A 24,486-nucleotide genomic window follows, 5' to 3' on the forward strand; every position below is an offset into this window, starting at 1 on the left:
GCACTCCCCTGCTAGACCCTGAAGGACTACATTTCCCAGAGGCCCCCGCAGGCGGTGGTGGGCGGGGCGTGCTCCGGCGAACGCTAAGAGGAGGGAGTGCAGGAGGGGAGGCCCCAGCAGTCACTGCAGCTTCGGGATCAGCTCCTGCCATGGCCTCGCTCGTGAAGAAAATAATCAGCACTACTAAAGCCCCTGCACTGGGTCCCTACAGGTAATGCCTTAGCTCAGAAAGATCTGAGAGTCTTGGTGGATAACAAGTTGATTATGAGCCGGCAGAGCCCTTGTAGCCAATGCTTTCCTGGATGCATTGGGAAGAGTGGCCAGCAGGTCGAGGGAGGTCTGCTCAGCCCGAGTGAGGCCACATCTGGAGAACTGTGTCTAATTCTGGGCTCCTCAGTGCAAGAAAGACAAGGAGCTACTGGAGAGGGTCAGTAGAGGGACACAAAGATGGTGAGGGGTCTGGAGCACCTGAGGAGAGACTGGGGGAGCTGTTTAGTCTGGAGAAGACTGAGAGGGGATCATCATTAATACCTCATAGACAGGTGCCAGGAGGATGGTGCCCATTGACAGGACAAGGGGCAATGGCCGTAAACTAGAACACAAGAAGTTTCAGCTCAACATGAGGAAGAATTTCTTTATATTGAGAGTGGCAGAGCAGTGGAGCAGGCTGCTCAGGGAGGCTGTAGCTTGTCCCTCTCTGGAGACATTCCAAACCCAGCTGGATGCGTTCCTGTGTAACCTGCTCCAGGTGCCCCTGCCTTGGCAGGGGGGTTGGACTGAATGATCTGCAGAGGACCCTTCCAACCCTAACAATTCTGTGATTTTGGGAGCGGGAAGTCTCTCAGGAGGTGCAGGAGCAGGTTTTGCTGGCGGGGTTTTGGCAGGTCCCTGGGGGTCTGTCAAGCAGGCCTGGGCTGAGGTGAGGGCAGGACCCTGAGCAGGGGCCAGTCCTGGTCCCCCCTCCCCAGGAACCCCCAGGGGCACCTGGAGTCCCAAAGCACGAGTGGGACTGTGGGGCCACTGCAAACTGCAGCCCCATAGGGGGAGGGGGGATAGTTCAAAAAGTTAGTTTGGGAAAATAATTCTGAAATTAGTGGTAAGGAGTGAATTAAAAAAAAAGAAGAATGATTGTTCTCCAGAAAGAGGTGCTTGGCTAGAGACAAGCATGTTGTGCAGGGAAGCTAGAGATGCTGACTATGCAGGTGATACAGAGTGAAGGCTGAGCCCAATCCAGGGTGAGCTTGGTTAGATGGAGAAATCAATGCCTTGGACTTGAAAATTTCTTTCTTTTTTTGAATAGTTATAAATGTTTTTCAGTCTAAAAACTTAACTGCTGTAAAAATATGTAAGATGTTCAACATTTTCGCAAGTATGTTGCTGTAGCAGTTTTGCATATAATTAAAATAAAAATCCCAGCTTTGACTGGAGAAAGGTTTCTCTTTACAATTTGGGTATGAAAAAATGTTCAGTCAGTATAGTAGATTGTCATAGCTAAAGTACTAAAGGGCTTTTACCAGGATGTTTTTTAAGATTTTTTAATTCTATATTCAGGCTTTGTGTTCACAAATAGCATCTTTGTGCCTTCCAGGTGCATTTTTGTCTCTATTACTTTGTGTCCTGAGCTTTCTAAGCTTCAAACTTCTTATAGGCATTATAAAGATGGAAAAATAAAAAGCATAGAAGCAGAGAGACATGACATGAAGGTTAGCTTCTGTAAACAATAGACTGTTGGGAGATTGCAGCCAGGGGCCTGGCATTGCTTGGCATCAGGAGAACATCTAAGACATGGGAAGGCAACAATTCTTTGTCCACATGCCCACACCACTGTCCCAGCCTTCAACATTGCTTTCCACTCCAAAATGTTGTGCTTATTGGTAGTTTTTGATGAAATACTGCTTATTGTGCAGCCTGTTAAATGTATGACAGGTCTAACATCAATAAGTTTATCACTAACTTAGTTTATCAGATTTTAGTAAACTTGTCAAAGTCCAGAGAGCAGAAGTTGCACAAGAAATAACTGCCACATCTCTGCTGTGAGGTCTGAGCTTGGTTACATGGCAGTGAAGGATTGGGACGAATGAGCTGCATTTCTGGTTCTGCTACAGCCCTTCAATATGCTTTTTGGTGACCTATTTTTACTGTATTTTTCTCTTTCCTTTACTGAATCTATTTGCCAGTACCTTGAGATGGGTAGGTAGGTAGACAGATATATAAAAACACACCTATCTGTGTGTGGGTCTATAGATCTCATTAATGTTATTAACTTTTTAAAGGATACTGTTCTTGTATTAATCCACAATCATTTATGTGAAGAAGATCTGATTAACAGAGCATGGTTCCTAACACCATCTCTCTGACAGACAGTGTTGTTCCAAGGTCACAGTGTCTGCCCAGTTATGCATTTAGGCACACTGAAATGTGACTGACTTTAGACACCCATCACATCCCTGCTGATTAATGAGTAGCTATGACTGGCCCTAGTTACAAGGTGCATCTGCAGTTAAAAATTGATGGGGGTTTGTGGAGTTGAAATTTTCCCTTAGCTGCACTCGTGCATTTGAGTGCAGTTCAAGTGTACTCCCTGGCTGGTAAATTGTTCCTAGCCTCAGTGAATGGAGGATTCCCCTGGTGAGCACACCAAGAGGAGAAAGCTGAGCAGACACAATAAGGCTGCTGCAGATTTTGATCTGGCAGTGGTATCAGAAGGCTTCAGCTTGTTCTTTCCCAAGTTATCAATGATTTAGGACTCTCAGAAGGTCTCTGAGATAAACATTTCACTGTCATTTGCTTTGTGCTAAACAGTACAAGACTATCTCTTTTAGTGGAGAGCACATACCTTCTTGTTGCACAGTTCCCTGTGTTGCTTCAAACAGAAACAGAAGGTTGTGCTCTGCTGGCCTCCCTCCACAGCAGGAGTAGTAGGAAAGAAAACTAAAGAAACCTATGTGTACATGCACACATGTCTATCAACAAGACTGTGTCAGCTAGAAAACCATTCACTGGTTTCTCTTCTTTGTATGGTGTAGTTTTGTGATTTACTCCAGTTTTGTTAGTTGATGACAGAAAAAATAATTCCCATGTAAGACAGTTTACCATAACTGACAAAGTCACGGGCTGTTTTTTCCCCTCATGAAATTACAGGAGAATGTAGGACAGGTGTAACAGAAGAGATGAGAAGTTCAAACTGCCTAACCCTGATCATTTGACTGAGTCAAACCTAGATGAGGTTAGTACCTTGTGAGGTGAATGGATTAAGACAATCCAACTGAGTGAATCTCAGCTGAGAGATGTACTGAAAATATTCTCTGAATATGTCCCTCTTTCTCCATCAACATTAAAGGGAAGCAAACCTCCTATTTCAGATACTTCAGGGAGGTGCCTAACTCTAGTTTGTGTAGCTTGAGAGAGTTGCTGAATGGTCAAAACAATGCATTTTCTTGTGGAATGAGAAGAGATATGAAAAATGGTGTTGACACGCCACAAGCACTCGCAAAAAAATCTTTCTATAATTTCTTTGCAAAATATTTTTAATTATTGGTTGAAGAGAATTAAGTTGTGTCACTTGTATAATGTTTGCTAGGTAGTTTAAATCTTTGCTTTCAACTTTTAACCTCTTTGTAGCAGAGACGTTAATAATTGCTGACTCGACTTCAGCAACAGCACACTTGACATTTTTATATAAATGTTTTGCAAATAGCTTGAATTTTGCATTCTTCTGAATTAACACAGCAAAGAAGTCACTCAGGTTATTTGGTGAGAGGAGAGTGATTGTTCTGGGAATTGAGTGATCAAGGTGTTTTGCTGACTGGCCAAATTCATTACTCTGGAGGATTACTGCCAGAGAATCAGGGTGCAGGGTCACCTCACAGCTGTAACTCATTATCATAGTGCCTGTTTAAGAAGAAAAATGTTAAATATCTTTTGACTTTTCCCTTTTTTTTTTTCCTTCCTTGCTCTGCAGCTGAATTGTGTTTGAAAGGTATTGTCTGCTTCTCAAACAGGGATGCAATATTTATCTGGGCAGGTGCAAAAAATGTTTTTATTTATTCTGCCTTCCCTCTGTGCTATTTGCTGTGGGGAACCTGTAGCTCAGTTTAGTGTTGTGTTACTGCATTTACACCTTGTGCCTATGCAAGAAACAGGGTTTATCTCCTCGAGGGCAGAGCTTAGATGGTGTAATCCCAGCTCTTCAAAAGCATAAGCAGATTGATGTGTGACTGCATGTACAGACTTGCATGTGCAAAACTTCAGTCTTCTTCCTGATGCATTATAAAGTACTGTAGAAAATTTGAAATGTGCTTTTGGATTTGAAATTTGAAGTGTTTTTGTGGGGGAACATTAGACCTAAAATGGCACTTGTGCTTTCAGCCAAGCCGTGCTGGTGGACCGGACAATGTACATTGCAGGGCAGATCGGGCTGGAGCCTTCCACTGGGCAGCTTGTCTCTGGAGGGGCAAAGGAGGAAGCCAAGCAGGTAAGAAGCCTTCCAGCAATGAACTTGTAATGGAGTTGCCATGTGTCTAATTAAAGATGGAATTGTGAAAAATTGAGGCAGATCGAGAGCACATCACATCGTCCAGATGGGGGAAAAGCAGGAGGAAGTCATTCCATCTTAACTAATGCTGTCTTTTTTCCAACAACTTGGAAAACATGAAGGGCAGGGTAGAAATCTGTTTAATGTAGGAAGGTATGAAAGAACCAGTGTTTGAAGCAAAGGTTCACACCCCAATAAAAAACCTGGCTTGAGTCAGGGAAAGTTTTACTCCCCCAGCAGCAAAGAGGTGGAGTGAGATAATAGGATGAGATGGAGGTGCATCATGCATTTACATCTAATGAATGGATGGTTTAATATTATTAGATGCTCCCTCCTATTAATTTTTATTTAAGTCAGTCTTTTTTTGACAGTTGAGGTTTTGCTGGTTGAACAGTAAAACTTCAGCCAAGTCACAAGTTATATTTACATACTTACATAAATATAACCCAGCTGATAGCTAAAAGATTTTTGTTTCACGTTTTCTTTAGGCTCTAAAAAACATGGGAGAAATCCTGAAAGCTGCAGGCTGTGACTATGGCAATGGTAAGTGCTGCTGTGACTCTGGCAAACAGGTGGTTGTTTTTACCTGAATTAAAATATTAAAAAATCAAGTGACCTTTAAAAAAAACAGAAAAAAGCTATTTGCTGAACAAATAGCTGGAAGAAACAAAAGAAATTGTGAATTTAGGTTAAAAAATAAAAGAAATGAATCTACATGGAAGTGTTTGCAATGGGTATCAATGGTACACTGTCTTTCACCAAAAACTTCTGGCAATGCTACTAATGTTTTAATTCCAACTGGGGAAGCTTGGGTACAGACAATGTTGCAGTGACTACAGATATTTTAAGCATCCTAGGCTTTGCTCCAGGTGACAGCAGGTTTGTATCTGTGCTGTTAGTATTCTAGACACTATTTTTGGGTGGAGGATTCTACTGGTGAAGCCACACCAGGATTAATGCTGGGTTAGGCAGTCCTGGGAAAAAAATTCTAGCACAGAGTATATTTTCAGACCTTCCATGAACTTTTTTTTCTGCCAGCAGATATTATATATAACTTATTGCCAGCAGCTGGCTTACAACAGCTGTTTTCATTTATCTGCTTATCAGTTCAGTGCCTCTTGGGAGAATTTGGCTTTTTCAGAGCTAGTCAGGAATGGTTTAATTCCCTAAAGTTTTATTACATACTAGGTGCTCAGATTTTTTTAGGTGGTTCCTTAGGTTGTAGCTCTAATGGTCAATATCTGCAAAACTTTTCAAAATGTTTAGAATACTTGAGAGAAATGTATAAAATAAAAGCAAGAAATGCACTAAAGTTTTTCAATTTTTTATGCAAGTCAGAGGTCTAAAATAACTGCACTTACATAATTTCTAGTTGTGAAGACTACAGTTTTGATGGCAGACATGAAGGACTACAATGATATCAATGATGTTTACAAACAATGTAAGTAGATATTTTACTTGTGTTTTACCATTATGGCTTGTGGAACAAATTATGTTCATGGTAGTCAAAGTGTTTTAATGACTCCGACGATGTAGTTCCATATTCTTTGAAATTCCCATAGAAATTTTTTAAAAATTTCAAGTATCAGATCAAGCAGTGCCTAATTTCATGTGCATTTGTGTTCTACCATCCCCTCACCGTCCTGTGAAGATGAGCTCCTGCTATCCCTACAGGTTGATATTCTTTGCCTCTTACCTTGCTTGATGTTCTGCTGTCCTGGATGTAATTCTACTGTAGGCAGCCTCCAATGCTGAATTTCAGATTTTATATCTCCATTTCTTTAAAGTCTGTATCTTTGAACAATTTGAGGGCCATTGTTATGGGACAGGGCTTGTTCTTTATACAAGGAGGAGCCATGCTGCTCCCATTGAAGCAAAAAGAACAATGCTTGGTCAACAAAAGTGAATGTAGACTGAAATAGGTGATTCCAACGAGCCATGTTGTACAGAATAATTTGGTACAATTTGCATGAGCTCCTTATTTATATAGCTTTGGCTCTTAATTAGATAGCAGCATCTGGTCTTGAATGAAGTCTCATTGAGAAGCAAGTAAGCAAGTCTCCTACTTGTCAAAATGTACTGGGGGTGTGAGTGCTTGAGCAGGGTAAAACCAGACCAGCTGCATGCTTAGTTACTTGTTACCTCCAGCTGGAGTTTGAGCAAACAGTTGCTGCTGTTCTCTCGTTGAGTTTTTTAATCTTAATGCACGACCCCAACACTTCCATTATTAACAGTTTTGTGATTACTGTCACTAGTAAAACTTTGACTTCATTGTGCAAATTTCTTGGAAGTGTTCAGTCAGGTTGGATGGGACTTTGAGCAATTTGATACAGTGAAAGATATTCTTGGCTGTGGCATGGTGGTGAACTGGACTATGTAATCTCTGAAGGTTCCTTTCAGTCTGGACTATTCTAATATTCTACAAATTCATCTCTTATATCTTTACCAGTACCCTTCCCCATGCCTTACCCCTGTTCTAGTATCTGTGATTGTCAGGTCTAAATGGGCCTATTTTTCCTCTGTTTTCCTTTGATATGAGTAAGGTTGAACTCCTGATGACTTCATGTGAATCTGGGATCTTTGCTCATGACTCTTTTGGCAGAGGCCTGTTTCTCTCTCCTGCTCTTTCTGTGAAAGAGCCATCTCCCACTCCCTGGTGTTTGAAACTGGATGATCACCATTCTGATTTAATCATCCTTTTGCAGCCAAGTTGGTGTGAAGGCCCTGCAGTGTCAGCTGAATACAGGTTATCACTGGCTGCCAGGTCACAACTGCAGCTGACTGCTTGGGTGGCTTGCTGAGATTGAGAGCAATCTCAGCAAGTGGTGGCTTGCTGAGATTGAGAGCAGCCAGTCACTAAAACAAAAAAAAACCAAGGCTGGCATAGAAGTCTTGTAGCCTTGAACCTGAAACTGTTCCAATGATTTCGTTTTATACAGATTACTTTGAACTGTGTTTTATCAAGCCAAGGTTAGTGATTGCTGGATGTTTTCTGTTTAAATTACAGTTTTCAAGGCAAACTTCCCAGCCAGAGCAGCTTATCAAGTTGCTGCTTTGCCCAGAGTAAGTGTCACTTTTCTATCTACAAAAAACCCCAACATTTTCTGGAATACTACTGAAGCATTCTGACAGCTTTTCAAATTCCAAAATAGCTTTGACTGCAATTATTTCAATAAAGACTCTTAATTAGTTTCTTTTCTAAGTCTACCATTGTTATTCCCACACATTGTCAGAGATCTGCACGTGAGACACATATTTCTTTATGGTGGAAGATAGATAAAACATTAGAAATAAGGGGTTATGATACTTAAGTAAGCATAAATTGAGTTTACAACATACTGAACATTGCTAAATCAGTAATACAACTGTCAGAAATATAATCTCTCTCAAATGTCACTCTGTTTTTTGGGAAGTTGTGTTGTTCATCCTATTGCTTCATAAAATAGATAGACTAAATTCCTAATATGTTTCTTCATTGTTTTGTCACAGGGGGCCAGAGTTGAGATTGAAGCTATTGCCATTCAGGGACCTCTCCAAGATGCTTCAGCATGACTATAAGTAGAGACTGGATATCTTACAATGGCAGTTTTAGATTGAGTTAATACTTCTTCCTTATATCCTATTCCTACAGCTGACTAACAGCAGTTACACACAGCTGAAATCAGTAAACTTACTGAGGAAAGGTGCTTTCTTCAGGACTTAGAGTGAGTTCTCTACTGGCAAACTCTGAAAAGTGCCTGAGTCCTGCTAAAATCAGCTGAGCCAGATTGCAGGACAGGACCTGCCCTTTGTGGAGGTGACTGGATATTCAGGTATTAAGGTACATACCTGGGTGAATGTATTAGAGTTACACTATGGGTGATCTGGACATGGAAAACTATACTGATTTGTAATTGTAGGTCTTTAGTAAAAAATTTTAAATTAAAAAAATGACAGAATTGAGAAAAACAGAACACATGAATTGCTTAGCGTACCTCTTCAGAGGAATTTTACTGTATTCGCTTCTGAATTTTCTTAACCTCTTTCATTACATAATAGATTACTGTCGGGACTCAGATTTTTTTCATATATAAGCAACTGCTTAACAAAGACAATAATAATTTCAGAAAGAAGAAAATTACGATTTTCTGAAGTCAAGTGGTACCTTTATAAATCAGATGGATATTAATATCTACATGTAACCTTTCTTGTGATCATTTTAATAGCAATTCAACTTTGACAGTTTTGATTTTAAAAAATCAATAAAATTTAAAAAATGTTTAATGAGAATAAAAATTGGAACTGCAAAATGTGCTTGTCTATTATGGGAACAAACTTTTCTTTTCCTGATTGTGGTTTGATGCTCCATTACAAAAACAGTCTCCAGCTTGCTTATTCAATAACAAATTTGAACCAAGAGAATAGGCTTATTATCTACATCCTAATAGCTAAGGATTCAATTCTCCAGGACAGGAAGCTTTCAGCTACCATCATTACAGTTCTTGTAATTTTTTCCTCTGCCATTAAGGTCAGAAGCATTGGTTTGATGGGGTGAATAAGCAATATTGAGAAATCCAACTGGTGATGGTAATAACTTATCCCATCCCTCTGTATTGATCTTCTGTCAAGTAGAAATAGATACTGTGAGAACAGTCAGCCCTACTTACCAGTCCTAGATTTGATGTGAAACAGCCATTCCTTCTTTTCACTGAGCTTATAAGTTGTACCATTATAGCAAAAAGATTCATAATGAGGTTGTCACAGCAAATCTGTGCAGATATAAGGACTTTTTATAGTATTACCTTGCTTTCTCTGGGAGATAATTATTTTTATTAGAAGCAAGATAATGCCTTTGTTATTTCAAACAGCAAACTTCCAAACAGCCTTTGAAAAATGCCTGACTTTTCTCTAAATAAACTTCCTATGCATAAACTCTTTGTCGCTGTTCTTGTTCTGTCTCCTTGGCTGTACTAAGGCATCTTATGCTCTGTAGCTCTGACTCCATAAGCAATCCCACCTATGAAAAAACATGGTCAGATGTGTTAGGAAGGAGCTAATACTAGCTAATATGGCTATGACTTTCTAGGAAACACAAAGCTGATGTTCCTTCATTTTGTTAATTAATAATATTTAAAAATAATGTAATTTAATGGAGTTACATTTAAACTTTTAAATGGAGTTTAATTCCTAATTTATACTAGGTTTCTCTGTTACAGTTTTGTTTAGGTATAATTACTTGGTTAGGATCTATTTCACTGATTTGTAGGAGATTTAGTTCAAGTTCACTGTACATGAGCTGATTTCAATTGTTTTGAACATGAGCTGGTTCAGCCTTTTATAACCCCAGTGGTTTATCCCTCCTTACTGCTGCCTGCCTTCCTGCTGTGCCCGCCTGGAACCCAGCGCTAGGTGGCAGCTGCGGTGTTCTTGTGGCGTGCTGAGTTGAGCATTGGCCGGTAAAGTCCATCATAGCCCTCCTTGTGATTTCGGTGGCAGGAGAGTGAATACACCGCTGCTCTCCACAGTGAGGGACAGTCTGAGACTGAGATGTAACTCAAACACCTGGCAAAAGTTCCATGCTGGATGCAACTAACAAGGCAGAACGTACTGCTTCCATTAAGTGTTTGTATCAGTAAGGTGCCATTCTGCAAAAACTCAGGAACAGAAATTCCCTTTTAGCTTTATGATTCTTCAGGTGAAGACAGTTGTAGTTTTTAGACTATATATTTAAATCAAAGCCCTTCAAGACATTTTCTTGATATGTATTCTTCTGATACAGGAAGTTTAGAGTAACTGTAATAAACACTCTTATTTACAGCTCTAACATAGTAGTTTTCAAAATAAAAAATCAGCCTTCCACAGAGAAGTGTAAAACATTTATTTTATTTAAGCAGAGTTATATTATTTGATTCTATTCTTTAAAACAAAAAGGCCAACTCCCATGATTCTCCAATATGAAAAGCCTGTCTCCGAGGTTAATTTGCAAATTACTAAGTACATAGACATTTAACAAATCCAGTTTTAAATAGAGATATGTTAAAAACAGGGTTTTGTTTTTCCTTTGCTAGACTGAGCTGCATGCAAAATATAAAGTTGCAATTCATCTTGTGCCATCCTGATTTTGGCATTTAAAATCTGTTTCTATCACATGTAACTAAAAAAACACAGCAAAACACCTCTTTCTGTGAAAGCTAAGCAATGTATAAAGTACTGAAATGTGTATGTTCTACCAAGTGTTTCTTTTAGTAAGACTCTTTCTTCTTTAAGTGATAATATTCTCTACAGGTTAAATAATGCAAAAAATAAATTTCAGTACCTAGTTTTAATGAAACTGTGTTCTCTTAAACCACATAAACTGTCCCAATCTTCTTCTGCCAGCACTTGCTCTTGTTGCAGTGTTTACCTAAAAGCAGTTCCTCATTGAGTGAAACAGCCAGCCCCAGCCAGCCAGATGTGCTGGGATCTTCTGAGACCCTACAGTGTGTGTATGTGTCTGCACAGAGCTGACAGGGTGAAAATTTAACCTCTTCTAGGGCTGTGTTTATTGGTAACTAGAAAAAAATTTCTACCAGAACTTTCTTGTTAGCTTGGAAATTAAGCTTGTTGTTTCAAGTGCACTGCCCAGCACTCCCTTATGTGAGGAATGGTTACTTCTACCTTGGATGAAGTTGAGGACTGAAGATCATTTAGCTTTTGATAAAATACAAAACAATCCTCAAAAATGCTTCACTGCATTTAAAAAAAAACCAACGTGTTGCTTGAGATCTGGAGGTGTATCCTGTAAACACAAATATTGCAGCAAATCCTCCTTTTCCCAGCCTTTAACATGAGAAAGCTCTTGGACAGATGAATTTCTGCTCCTTGCAACCTCTGAGTAGTCCCAGGTATGCAGGGGCAATTGACTGCAGGCAGTGGCTGTTTATCCATAGTACAAGCTTTGGTAGCTCCCAGACCATGAATACTAGGTCACAATAAAATTTGCATGGTAGGGATGTCTTATTTCTCAGGACAGGAGTGTTCAGCATATTTCTAGCAAGCACATTTTGATAATTTAGGTGATTTAACTTTTCATGTTTAACATAGTATCAAGCATACTTCCTCTTTAGGAGAGGAAAAAGAGAATTCACCTGTTGTATTATAGACTTTGGAAGGATGAAGATGATTGAGAAAGACTGCTACTGTTTAGTCACTGCCTGGTTTATATTCCTCTTGTTTTCATCTGCATTGCTTAATGGCCTGAAGAAGCTGAACTGTGAGGAAGAACATACACAGTCACCTGTCTTCCTTGTTACAACAGTGGTAGAAAGAGTGACTCTGAGGTGAGCAGGTCATTTTGACTCCCTTGTATCTTTAAATTTTATTTCCAAGTGCAGTCTTCTCTGTTGCTATGAATACTACTGATCTCTGTCACAGAGCTCTTGTTGGTTTATGCTTAAAAATAGTTTAATGCTTGCCAGACTGCAGTTCATGATCTTGCCAGTAGGCAGCCTGTCTCTGCCGATTTAATCTCCTGTGTTTTGGAGTGGGGCTGTGCTAGTACATGTGCTGGTGGCTGAACTGAATTCCCAGCTCACAGGAGGAAATCAGCTGAGGATGGAAGTGCCTGGGGCATCCTGGAGCATGGCTGTACACCCAGCCCAGTCCTACGTCACTTTGGGGTGTTCTCATTCTGCTCAGTACCTGTTCCCCAACCCTTGAAAGTGCATGGTGTTGTTTTTCATGGCTTCTTTTCATGGGATGGTTTGAGTATGTGGATAAAAACACTGACTACTTCTGTTTGTATTTTTGATGCTCACTTTAATGTCAATAGATTTTTTTAAATAGACCTAGCAGCTTCTTTTAGCTTCTCTGTTACAGAAGGCTAGAAAAACTAAAAAATAAATTAAAAGTGACATCCACCTAGCAAAAATTCCCTAAAAAAAATGTATGCATTTGGGTTTTAAAAGTTTGTAGTGTTGCCTACAGGAAGTTGACATGAAATGAAACTGACAAGTTCATAAGAATGCTGCTAAGGAGAAAACCTTAGATTTAGTGATACAGCCAAGAACTATCAGCTTATACAAAAGGTTAATAGGCCAAGGATATCAATTAGATTATTTAAGACAAATCAGAGTCAGCTGGAGTCAGACGTGCATGCTGTATGAAATTATCTTTAGGAGGGGATTTGTATAATTTGCTGGTGACAATTAGGATTTTTGTTAAGTCCTATTATACAATAAAGCTAATAAAAGAGCAACATTGTGCTTGCCATTTTTAGGTAACTGACCATTTCTCCATGTCCTACATCCTTATGCTAGAGATCCTGTAAACACAGTCCCCAGCAATGTATTATATGGAGTTCCTTTGCACGGGACATAGCCTCAAGCTGTGCCAGCAGAGGTTCAGGTTGAACATCAAGAGGAATTTCTTCACAAAAAGGGTTGTTAAACATTGGAATGGGCTGCCCAGGGTGGTGGTGGAGTCACCGTCCCTGGATGAGAAATAACTGGATGTGGCACTTACTGCCATGGCCTAGTTGACAAGGTGGTCTTCAGCCAACATTTGGACTCAAGTAACTTAGAGTTGTTTTCCAACCTAATTGATGCTGTGATCCTGCAACATTCAGCACCAGAACAAATTTCTACTCTTTATCTGACCCAAAACACAAATCCTATCCAGGGCCTGTTTTCACAGGAAATTTGTTTGAAAGTATTGCCATTCAGCTTCATCTCCAAAATTATTATTTAGCATTTTGGAAAACAACCCAGACAGTCCCTGATAGCATAGAGAAATATAATAGATAACCTTTTCTTTGGGAACAGGCTTATATTTGTCTCTTAGACAGGGTTGTATTTTCTCTCTTAGAAGTCCATTTTAGAAGCCACAAATGCATATGAGGAGAGCTACACAGCTTAAGACAGGTTATTATTGGCCATGAATGTTAACAGCTGTGAAGTTATCTTCTAGGATTTATACAACTAAAACATCCCACTCAATTAAAAATGCCCCCTGTATTGTACTACAATCCCTTCAAAAAATTTGAATTTAAAAATGTGGAGTAAGCAGCACACAGCTGGGTCCTGGACACTGCACTCTGTTATCTTCTATTTTCTGGAAAACTCCCCTCTGCATTTAGTTAGAGCTTAGTAAATTTCCTCTCCTAGTCCTCTACATGCTGTACATGTCAGCAGCTGCCTACATTGGTAGTCCAGGCACTCAGAGGACCTGCCTACATACAGTAATTGAAGAGAAAAAAGCTACACTCTATTCTTCATGCTATATAATGTTGGTTGAAGGTCTCAACAATTTGAAGCCAGTTAATCTGAACCTGGGAAAAGCTCCTAATTGAAAAAGGAATGATCAAACTGCTATTGAAAAGTTATGCTGGTGTGTATAGAAGGCACTCTGTGGCAGGGAGATGAAAGTTTGAGTATTTCAAAAACTTAAAGTCCTGGCAGCTTGACTTCAAAAAATCTGTATTATATAAAACTTTTTCTGATGCCTCCTATTCATGTGTCTGTAGCTTGTGGTTCAATCCATAAAAGCCTTTATATTTTCCCAACCAAATAAAATTTAAAAATATTCATGTGAACAGAAGAGCAGGCCCAAGAAGAGGACGTTCATTGAGACATAACTTCTATTCCTTGTTATTAGCTGTCTCTGAAACACATGGAGAAAATTAATTTAGCAATTAATTGAAGGTATAACTTTATATTCACTAAATCTGACAGGAACTCAAAGTGAAAGTTCCCTGGAAGTATCACAGGATGAAGGGGGTATCTGCTCTTCTCCCAAATCTGTAAGAATGTTCTGTATGGACCTAAAAGCAACCACTGGTTCTGCTTCCTCTTCCGCCATCCCATCATACACAGTTACAGTTCCTGTCACAGACATTAACATCACCTCTGTGAGTCACTGCTACAGTCTCTTCTCCTCCTCACCCTGCTGCCTTTTCTCTTAACAACTTTTGAAATCACTACATCCTTCCAGTCAGATTTGACACAGAGGCAGGCATTTCATGGACAGTAAATCCTAAGTAAGGACAAGAGACAAAAAGGGCACAAACTGAAGTGCCCTTTTAAAGACAAGATTATTTTTTTTCCTTTACTGTAAGGACAGTTAAGTTATGGAAATAGGCTGCACACAATTGATGGAGTCTCCACCCCTGCGGATTCAAAACCCAGCAGAACAACCTGTTCCTGCTTGAGCAGGACCAGACAAGCTCCAGAGGTATTTTTCTACCTCAGCTATTCCATGACAAAGTATGGCTGAGGAACTGTGTCCAGCCCCTGAAGCTACTGTTGGCCATCAGCAGCTGAGAAGCTCTGGGGCTCACTCAATAGCTAAAAGACAGTGCCCAAGGGGGTGGCTGGCTGAAATCACAGGGTCTGGCCATCCCAGCTCAAAGTACTCCTTTCCCAGCTAGGAGACTCAGCAAGGGTAGGGAACATGAGAATGTGGGACTTCCTCACACTGAGTTCTGGTGTTCCATGAGGGTGGGTAAGGAACACAGGAAAGGTGGGAAATTTTGCATGGGAATGAAAGTGACCAATAAAAAACATCCAACTGCAGTGATTCTCTGTGACTAAGAAGATTGTTAATATAACATGAAAAAAGCCAAGTCCCTTTAATGGTTTCAAATTCAACACTTAGTATGTTACTGAGCATTCCCTTGTTCTTAGGTGGATATCAGCTACCTTTAGAGCCCTATTTTAAACTTTTTTTGAACTAGGATCAGCTTGTATCCTCTTAGTCATACCCTCCTAGAGACAAAGCTGTGAATGTTTTTGATGTCTCTCAAAGTAAGAATTTTTCCATTCCCTTAAGCAGTCTTGCTTTCCTGCCCAGAATCTTGCTTTATTTCTCCAATATCCTTTCAAGATGGAAGAATTGCTCCCTTACACAGAATCCCAGGTTTAAATGATCAGTATTCCCTTCTTAGCATTGTTTGCTCCTCTTGCCTGCAGCTGTTCTCTGAGCTGGGTCAGTGCACTCCCATCATCTGAAATGCATTACAGACACAGAAGTAGGGCTGCTCTTTCTGCTCCCTTACAAAACTGTTGGGGAGAATACTGTCAAAGCATGCAAATGGAGGAAGAATTTCAATAAAGCTGTAATCATCACTGGGTGAAATTTCTAGTAATGTTCAAGACAAAGTTGGAAGGAGCTCTGACCAACCTGATCTAATGGGTGGCATCCCTGCCCATGGCAGGAGGGTTGAAACTAGGTGATCTTTAAGGTCCATTCCAACCCAAGCCTTTCTATGATTCTCTTACTCCTCAGGAGCAGGAAGATGTTCTTTGAGGTTTCCTAGAACCAAGCTAAGTGCTTTGCTGAATTCATAGCACAGAGAGATGATTCTTTGCAAAAGCATAGGAGCTTTTAACAAAGAACACCATTTCCCTTAGCCCTCTGGCAGGAGCATTAGCAGCAGTGCAACAGCTGGCTTGCCCTAAGGCTGCCACACATCCTAGCATTGGGAAGGAACCAAAGACTGCTCACCCCAGGTGCAAGGGGCTCCTTTGGAAGTCATGAAAGACACTGATGTAAGGTATCTGCCACCCTTTCTGCTGAAGCTGTTCTCTTCTGAAATACAGAAATACCTGCCAGCCCAGAGAGATTTTGAGCATGACCAAGTACAACAGTGATTAGGGGGAAGGGGAGAGGGAGAAGGTGATTCCAGCTATTGCAATAAGATTTGCTGGGGGAAAGGGGCAGCTGCATTGCCTGCTCATCCTTTCCCACATTCCAGCAATACCACGGGGTAACCTGTGCTGCTGGAATTACCATCCCTGGAGGTGTTCAAAAAACGTGTGGATGCAGCACTTAGGAACAAAATTTAGTGATGGACCTGGCAGGGCTGAGTTAACAGATGGACTCAATGGTCTTTTCCAACCTAAATTATTCTGTGATTCTAATTCTGCCTTCTGGGGCATGTGAGCACCTTACATGATAGACTCACATGTGAGGTTCTTAGTGAATGTGGAGGAAGAAGAAGAAATAACTTTTGTAGCAAGACAGTGGTGACAGAATTTTGACCATAATCTCAAAGTCTGCCAGAGGGATAATCTTATCCCCTTTAATTTTTCTCTTCACTGATGTGACAGTTTTCCAGAGGAATTTTATTTGGCCTGTGACTTTTCCTTCCCACCACGTGACTGAATATGCTGTGTAATGTGCTTTCATCACAGCACCACACTGCTGATTTCAGCTGATAAGGAGAACAAGGGGATCTAAAATGACTGGCACAGAATGGAAATCACAAAGCAGCATTAAGGCTTAGCTTACAAAGACAAGCCTGCAAATAATAATAAGCAGAGTCATGACTTTAACAAAGGTTTTTTATTTTCCAAGACTGCATGTTACAGTCTATCATTCTTCCCAAAGTGGGAAAAGTTATCACTGATAAGGCTCATGTATTATATAAAGATGACCTATGTAAAAAGCATGACTTCCAATTGGTTGCTTCCAAAAATGTCTTTTACTGTAAAGTATTTTTGATTCTCTTGTGTAAAAATGCAGAAAGCAGCTGTATGCCTACAGGAGAATAACAAGATATGCTCAATAGGGACAGGACAGTCTTTGCTGTGTCTCAAACAATAACCCATGTGGTCCTTCCCTCCTCTGTCAACATACCTATCTCTGTCGCTGCTGCACTATCCACAGCTTCTCCTGTTTCTTCTTCTTTTGTTTCAGGCCCTTCACTTACTGTCTCACTGAGCAGCTCAGTTTCCACCTGTTCTCCCGTCTCACCTGGGAATGGTAACCATGGAGATCAAATTAGGATCCACTAAAAAAAGCACCAAGTGTCCCAGCTTCTTTCTGTAAACCTGATTCTGTTTTGTAAACTCTCCAATGCACATTATCAAGGTATCCCCTGAATGAACCCAGAGAGAACAAACAGGAAAACAAACACTTTTCATCATCCAGCTGAAATATGGTTGCCTCATGCTCATGAAGTTCTCGTAATGCTTTCACAAAATCCCCTTGATGCTGTATCCAAAGGAAATAATGAGTATATTTCTGCTCAAATTATTTTTTCCTGTATTTTATTTCAAAGATGTGCAGTTTTATTTGCAATTGGAAAAGAAACAGAAATAGAAAACATGGTAACATCCAAGTCTGGCTGAAATCCTGCTTTCCCAGGGAAGCTGCTGCCTAACTCATTTCCTCCCATAGCTATGAAAGCATAAAGGGAAAGCAAAACAAATGCTAAGTATCATATGTACCATAGCATCAAAATAGAAAATCCCTTCTTCCTCAGAAGAGAGGAAGAGAGTGCACACAAGTTAAGGCATTCCTTCTACCATGGAAATAATAGGAGCAAAACTCTTTTCCCCAAAAGCTTCATTCACTCTCCCTGCACACATCACTCGGTGCTAGAAGCCACACAACTCATCTTCAGAGAGACAGACAACTGTAAACATGTTTCTACTGATGAGATGTGACAGCACAAGGTCCAGGGTGTGCTGCTCTGCCTCTGGCATGCCCCTCAGGCTTACAAATGGTGAATAATGAAATTGGAGTTTGCAGCTGGGCAGGATGTGTGTTTAACAGGTGAGCAACCCGTCATTTACTGCTTACATAAAACAAGGCTTTATTCCAAAGGATAGATGATTATGTAGAGGACAAAATTCTTCCATGAAGAGACACAGGAGAGAACAAAGCACTCCAACAACCATGCTCAGCTACAAAGGATGAGCAAAGACTGGGATTCATAGAGCCAGTTCAGAGACAAGCAGCACAAAGCCACAGGAGTAGTGGCAGTGTGTGTAACTGGCTCTGGAATTCACATGGATCAGTCCTTCTGCACCTCGCACTTCTGCAAGGCCCAAGTGGAGTGAGGATGTCTCCCTGCAGAGAAATACTCCTCATGTGCTTCACCTGCTTGTTCCCTAAGAAGAGCTACCCCAGGAATGCATCTGATTCCTTACTGAGCTACTTTGTACCTTTTAGGAGAAATTTTATTCCTCCTGTGAAATGTTCATCTTTGGCTAGTGCATGTCCTCTGGGCACTAGCCCAAGGAGGAGCATAGCCTGCAATTTCCAGGAAGGAGCACACCTCCTGCTAGAGGTCCTCCACAGCACATGGAAATCCCCATCACCTCAGACAGCACTGCTTCCTCACACAGCCTCTCTCCCCACCCAGTCATCTCCAAGCATTGGTGCAAAAACAGCCCTATATCTCTCCACTACTGCTTCTATTCTGCTTGTCTTGTAGCCAAGCTTCAAGGACACACTGGAGATGCCAAGTGTCCAAGTGTGCATCAAAGAGATGCGTTTTCTTCTACATCCAGCTTTATGTGTGCAGGGACAGTTGACACACAATTAATAATTAGTAATTCATAATTTAATATACAGTACATGTGACTAAATAATTGAGCCTTGGGCTGCGCAAATATTAAGGAATGTCTCTGAGCTACCCAGAGATACAATGTTTTAAATGAGGGGTATGGTGGGACATTTTACCTGCTAAGAATAAAAAGGACATGAAATTAAATAGAAGAGGTGGAAATGCTGAACAAATTTATTACAGCTTGGACTTGTAAATCCGAGGCTTCCCCAGCCACATTCTTCTATGCCTCACATTGTACAGACTCCCTGGACCAAATTCTGACTCCAGAAGCTCATTTGAGGCTCTTAGTAAAGCCAAGAGGACCCACACAGAAGTCCCTGGAGGTAAATTTTGGTCTCCTGAATTTATGAAAGCACAAATATTACCCTCAGCGAGGTGCTCCTCTTCAGTAATATGTACTTTCTCGACGACTTCCACTAGAGAGCTGTCACTGCCCTCTGCCAGCCCACTGTCCTCTGCTGGTTCTGGAGATGGTGCCCCAGCATCTTCTCCTGGTGCCGGTGGTGAGGGGCCCCTGCTCTCCTCTCGCCACACAGAGGGCAGCTCGGAGCTCTCCTCCTCTCCTGCGGGCAGCGGCTCGGTGCCCTCTGGCTCCTCCCTTTTACTGACCGACTCTGTCTGTCCCTCCACGTCCCGGAGCGTGGCTGAAGCCTCCTCTCCCGGCAGCTGCTCGCCTGGGCTGCTCTCCTCCGAGGCAAGGCTCACACGCTCTGCCGGCTCCAGCTGGGCTTGGGCAGCTGCAGTTCCATGGTCATCTGCAGTCGGGGTGTTTGCACCTGAGGATGCTTTTAGTTACAGCAGGGCAAGGAAGGAAAAAGAGAATTACAGATAATTGGTGAATGGGCACATAAGCTGGATGACAACTAAACCCACAGTGAACCACACAAGCAGTACCTGACAAAGAGCTCCCTCCTGGCTAGGGAAAACACTCCCTCACAAGTCTGCTGCACATATCCACACATATCCAGTGGAGGATGGTGTGGCTCTTACAGTAAAAATAAGTTTTCATTTGATGCATGCAATACATTTTCATATTAAGAGAGCAGACTTGTTTGCAAGTCAATGTTCTATTACATTTCCCCTTTGAATCTGCAGTGTGCAGGTGGTGTGCTGGTGATGGGACACTGCAAGGAAGCACCTTTTCCTGCCCCAAACCAAGCACTGCATCAATGTGGGGAGTGTGAGGGAGCTGCTGTCCTGGGCTGTGTGTGAGAAGTTCTGGTGGTACCTTCAGGTGGACTGAATAAAACCCCTGAAAGCCCAGAGGATGAGCAGTGCTCACCTCTTAAAACAAAAACCACTTTGTCTCTCTTTTTCAATACTAAACTACTATTCATACCATGATTTGTCTAACAAAAAAAAAAATCAGTAACAGGAAGCCTAAAGAAATTAAAACTTCCACTTCTTTCATCTTTCATCAACTGATTGGCTAGCAAAGCAATGGGGTTTGGCAGAAAAAAAAATTATGAGTAAAGAATTGACAAAATTACTTTGACAGGTATTTAAGGATAAAAGCTGAAGACTCAAAATGAGCTATACCTACCTATCAGACTGCCTTACTAACATTCTAATGAAATTCAGTTTGACAGGATCTTGTACTTAACCTTTTCCTAAAGAATGTCAGGATGAAACCCCTGGTAATTCAAGCATGAAATCTGTTTATATAATAATTACAAAACTGGAAAAACTGTATTTTCTGAAAAAAATATGATTGCAGTGTCAAAGCCAGTAAGCAGAACCATATGATACTGTTCACCGATGAACACATCTACACATGTTCAAATAGACATAGATGAACAGGAAAAAAAGTAGTACACCCTGCTCTTAAAACATCTGCTTGAATACTGCTGCCATTAAAGTAAGTTTAGAGTTCTTTTGAGACATTTAAACAAAACAGCTCCCCAACAAGAGTCACCTTGTCAGCATGTGCCTACAGACCCAGGGAAGGATGGCTAAGCCAGAAGAAGAGCAAGAACTGAGAATCTGGACTGTCGAGACAGACAGAAGGCAATTTTCACTATGAGACAGATAAAATCTCATTTGTCCCAGGAACTGTCAAATCATCCAAGTTCCAAACAACCCCTCCAAATCCACAGTGGTATGGCAATTTAGAATGCAACAACAGGATGCAAACTCAGCAATGGGTCTCTGACAACAGACCCTCCCCAGGGCAAGACCCTGCCTCTGACAGCTGCCAGGGGCAGGGGGAAGGGCAGAGGGCCCCAGCCCACGGGGCTGTCTGTGGAATTCCTGGAATCTGTCTGTGGAATCTGTCAGTGGAATTCCTCTGTCAACCTGTTCAAGCCCCTTTGGAACCTGTTTACACTCAGTCTCCACTATACCCAATGGGAATGAGGGCTGCAGCCCACTCACACCCCCTGTAAAACACATCTTGGCTGGTTTTAAGCCTGCTGCTGGTCATTTCATCAAGTGGCAGTTCTTGCATTATGAGAAACAGCAAATATATTTCCCTGGTTGCTTTCTCTAGATCTCTATTACACCTTGTCTCCCAAGCACTCCTTTTCCTAAAATGAAGTTCAAAGTGAAACAGATACCAAATCAGAATAATAGTGAGTAAATGTTTAACTTAAGCTACTCTAAGCAGTGATTAAAAAAGTAATGTATGCTCAGAGATCAGAAATTTGATGTTTTCACATTTTTATTTTTCATCCCTTTAGATACTTTTCACACCTTCACCTTGCTCATTGCCAGATGGAGAGAGATCATTTAAAGCCTACAGACAGAAACAAATGAGCCATGAAAATTAGCATGTTATACAGAGTTTTAATTCATGTTAGCAGTAAAAGAAACAATTCAAATGTATTATTACTAAGAATTTCCTGCAGCAGCTATAAGCACCAGCCCTATAACTTCCAGCTAGCTCTCTCTACCTCAAAATGTTTTATATAAATTGGATTATAAAACACTGCCATGCAACAAGATCTGCACTGCTGGAAACCCTGGAAGCATTCCTGTGCTCTCATCTGAAATGCAAAGAATTCCCTAATATGGAAAAAATAAATCCTCTCAGTAATCTGTTCAATATCTTTATCCCCAAGAAAAATGAACATCATGTGGCAGTCAGCATTCCTAGGATTCTTTGTTTTGTTTTGTTTTTAAATTTAAAATTTTTATTTTTCCTGCTGTAGACTCTTTTAGCTGGAGAAAAAAGAAAAACACAGTGAATGTATGTGGACCATGGCTACAGTATTTTCTCTTTGCCTTCTTTCCTTTTGGAAAAGCCTCAAAATTTTATGAGTTACACATCAATGGAAGAAAATGAAATACTTTTTCCCATTTTCCTCTATTAACTTATTTAGAGAAAAATAAGAAAATTATCTTTTCTTATTAAAGTAAATAGCAAATTGTTAACACATCTGATTAGTGATTGCCAAATTAATGCAGATCTTTCAGCTGTAATTACAAACTGCATTTCATCCTTGCCATGAAATTAGTGTATGTATTTAGAACATTTCATGACCTATCCTGCCAGGAACATGCTTTTATACAGAATAATTAAAATACTCAGAATAAATGACTTCTGCTGTTTCTTTGAGCCCTTTAGTGCTCTTGTGCAGGTATCATTTAGTGGAGGTTGGAAAGGCAGAGCAATTGGTACATTGACCAGGTGACTGAGACAGCAGGTACAGCATAAAGAGGTTTCTCCTGATACTTTCAGCAGATCTGTGCTGGCTCTGTGGGGGCACAGACAATGCTCAGCCCACAACCTGCTCTCCTCTCTGCAGTCACAAGCCACAGCACCACAGGACAACACACAGAATATAAACCCATGCAAAAACCACGGATGCTGCAGGCAGAGTAACAGCAACAGATCATAACTCAAGAATATAGGAAAGAAATGCAGTAAAATGAAATGCAAACAACTTTTTTGGGTCTGCCTTCGAGATGTATCTTTCTGGAGAGGACAATTCCTGTAACTGCAGCATTCAGGTTCTTATAGAAGTGTTTCCAAACCTTCCTTGGTTTGAAAATATGATGAATATGGAAACAAAGTTCTGTTTAGTTCTACTGAATAGCAAGGATATTCTTATGGAACATCCCGCAAATATACCTTGCTCACAAAATTAGTCTGCTGTGACTTGAGCCAATTAAAGCCACAGGAACATTGTCGATGCTGCACACTATGTCGGGGTGGATTTTGTAAAAAAAAAGGAAGGATAGCGGGGTCAAATATTGCCAGTTCATTATTCTTTTAAAGAAGGAAAGAAAGGGCACTAGACTGGCAAGGTACTACACAAAAAGACCAACAGCAGGATGTATCTGGAAATTAAACAAACAAACAAACAAACAAACAAAACCCTGCGGAGCGGAGTGGAAGTGACTTGGGCACTCATTCACAAGAAACACCAGTTTCGAAGCCATCACTCGCGGGGCGCAGCTCCCTCCACGGCGCGGGCAGAATTAAAAGCCGAGGGAAGCCCGACGGGCTCCTGGCTCCGCTTCTGGGGTTTCTGTGGGACGCGCACCCGCGGCGCCTTCCCCGCGACGGGACTGAATGGAATGGGACGGAATGGGACAGGACGGAATGGGACGGGACGGGACGGAATGGAATGGAATGGAATGGGACGGGACGGGACGGGACGGGACGGGACGGGAGCACCTGAGCGCAGCGCGGCCCCGCATCCCCGAAGAGCTCTGCGGGCTCCCCCCGCCCGGCTCGCCCGCCCCGCTCACCCGGCAGCTGCGGCGGCTCCTGGGGGCGGCTGCGGGCGCTGCTGGAGCAGCCCATGGCGGGGCCGGCGGGCTCTGCAGCCGCTCCCGACGGCCGGCTCGGCTCGGCTCGGCTCGGCTCGGAGCGCGGCTGGCGCGGCCCCGGGCAGCACCGAGCTGCGGAGCCGGGGGGCGGCCCCGGCGCTGGAGCCTCCCCCGGCGCTCAGGCCTGGCCAGCTGCCCCAGGGCGGATTCCTGCGCCGTGTCAGGGTGCCACAAGCTGTGAGTGGCAGCCGCAGGGAAGGGACTGCAGGTCCGTGTGCCCCGGAGTTTAACCCTGGGGGTGTGCTCGTAAACCTCGCTAGCAAGCTTCGAGCCACGATAGCAGCGGGTAGAGGAAGGAGACCCGCAGCCCGGCTGAGAGGGTGCAGGTCTGGGCAGCTGTATTAGACGGACTCGGAGGCCACGCCGATGTTCGGCGGTCCGTGAATGTGGCTGAGCTTGTGAACCTGAGACTGAGGGTGTGGGGTGTCTGCAGGGAACCCCAGACCGGACCCGGGGAGAGGAGCAGCAGGGCTGGGTTATCTGCACTACCTGTATGTGGTTTGGGCATCCCGGGGGTGGGCTCGTAAACACACAGGAGCCGCAGTCCCGCTGCCAGCCCTCTCTGCACACAGGAACAGCTGCGGGATGCACCCGTGGGATTGAAAGGGACAGACAGACAGATCCCTGGGGTCTCAGCAACTCGGAGGCAAAAAGAGTCCTCTGGGTTCAGCGGCCACCTGCAACATCCTTATCATCAGCCTGAAAGGTAAAATAAAGATAATATTTTTATATTTGCTTATAGGCAAATCAACAGATGTCCAGGAATGCTGAGGTGACCTAAAAACTTCCCAGAGTGTAAGAATGAAGAATCTTTGCCACACATTTGCTTGCATGAGCAGATAATGTATGTATTGCACCCAAG

General features: G+C 42.0%; 2 protein-coding genes across 2 annotated transcripts; one reads left to right on the plus strand and one right to left on the minus strand.

The window, feature by feature from the left end:
- The first annotated feature begins 50 nt into the window (after positions 1–50).
- RIDA (reactive intermediate imine deaminase A) lies at positions 51–9,445 on the plus strand. Its single transcript, XM_054633119.2, has 6 exons — positions 51–211; positions 4,369–4,474; positions 5,023–5,077; positions 5,907–5,975; positions 7,542–7,597; positions 8,024–9,445. The coding sequence occupies exons 1-6, from the start codon at positions 150–152 to the stop codon at positions 8,084–8,086; spliced, it is 411 nt and encodes a 136-aa protein (XP_054489094.1). The 5' UTR covers positions 51–149; the 3' UTR covers positions 8,087–9,445.
- An 841-nt stretch (positions 9,446–10,286) lies between these two features.
- On the minus strand, positions 10,287–23,734 carry ERICH5 (glutamate rich 5). Its single transcript, XM_077187639.1, has 4 exons — positions 23,544–23,734; positions 19,214–19,633; positions 17,129–17,245; positions 10,287–14,152 (listed from the first exon to the last, which is right to left on the minus strand). The coding sequence occupies exons 1-4, from the start codon at positions 23,596–23,598 to the stop codon at positions 14,130–14,132; spliced, it is 615 nt and encodes a 204-aa protein (XP_077043754.1). The 5' UTR covers positions 23,599–23,734; the 3' UTR covers positions 10,287–14,129.
- Positions 23,735–24,486: the final 752 nt, after the last annotated feature.

Source organism: Agelaius phoeniceus, chromosome 1 (genome assembly GCF_051311805.1).
Source record: "Agelaius phoeniceus isolate bAgePho1 chromosome 1, bAgePho1.hap1, whole genome shotgun sequence".
Lineage (NCBI taxonomy): Eukaryota > Metazoa > Chordata > Aves > Passeriformes > Icteridae > Agelaius > Agelaius phoeniceus.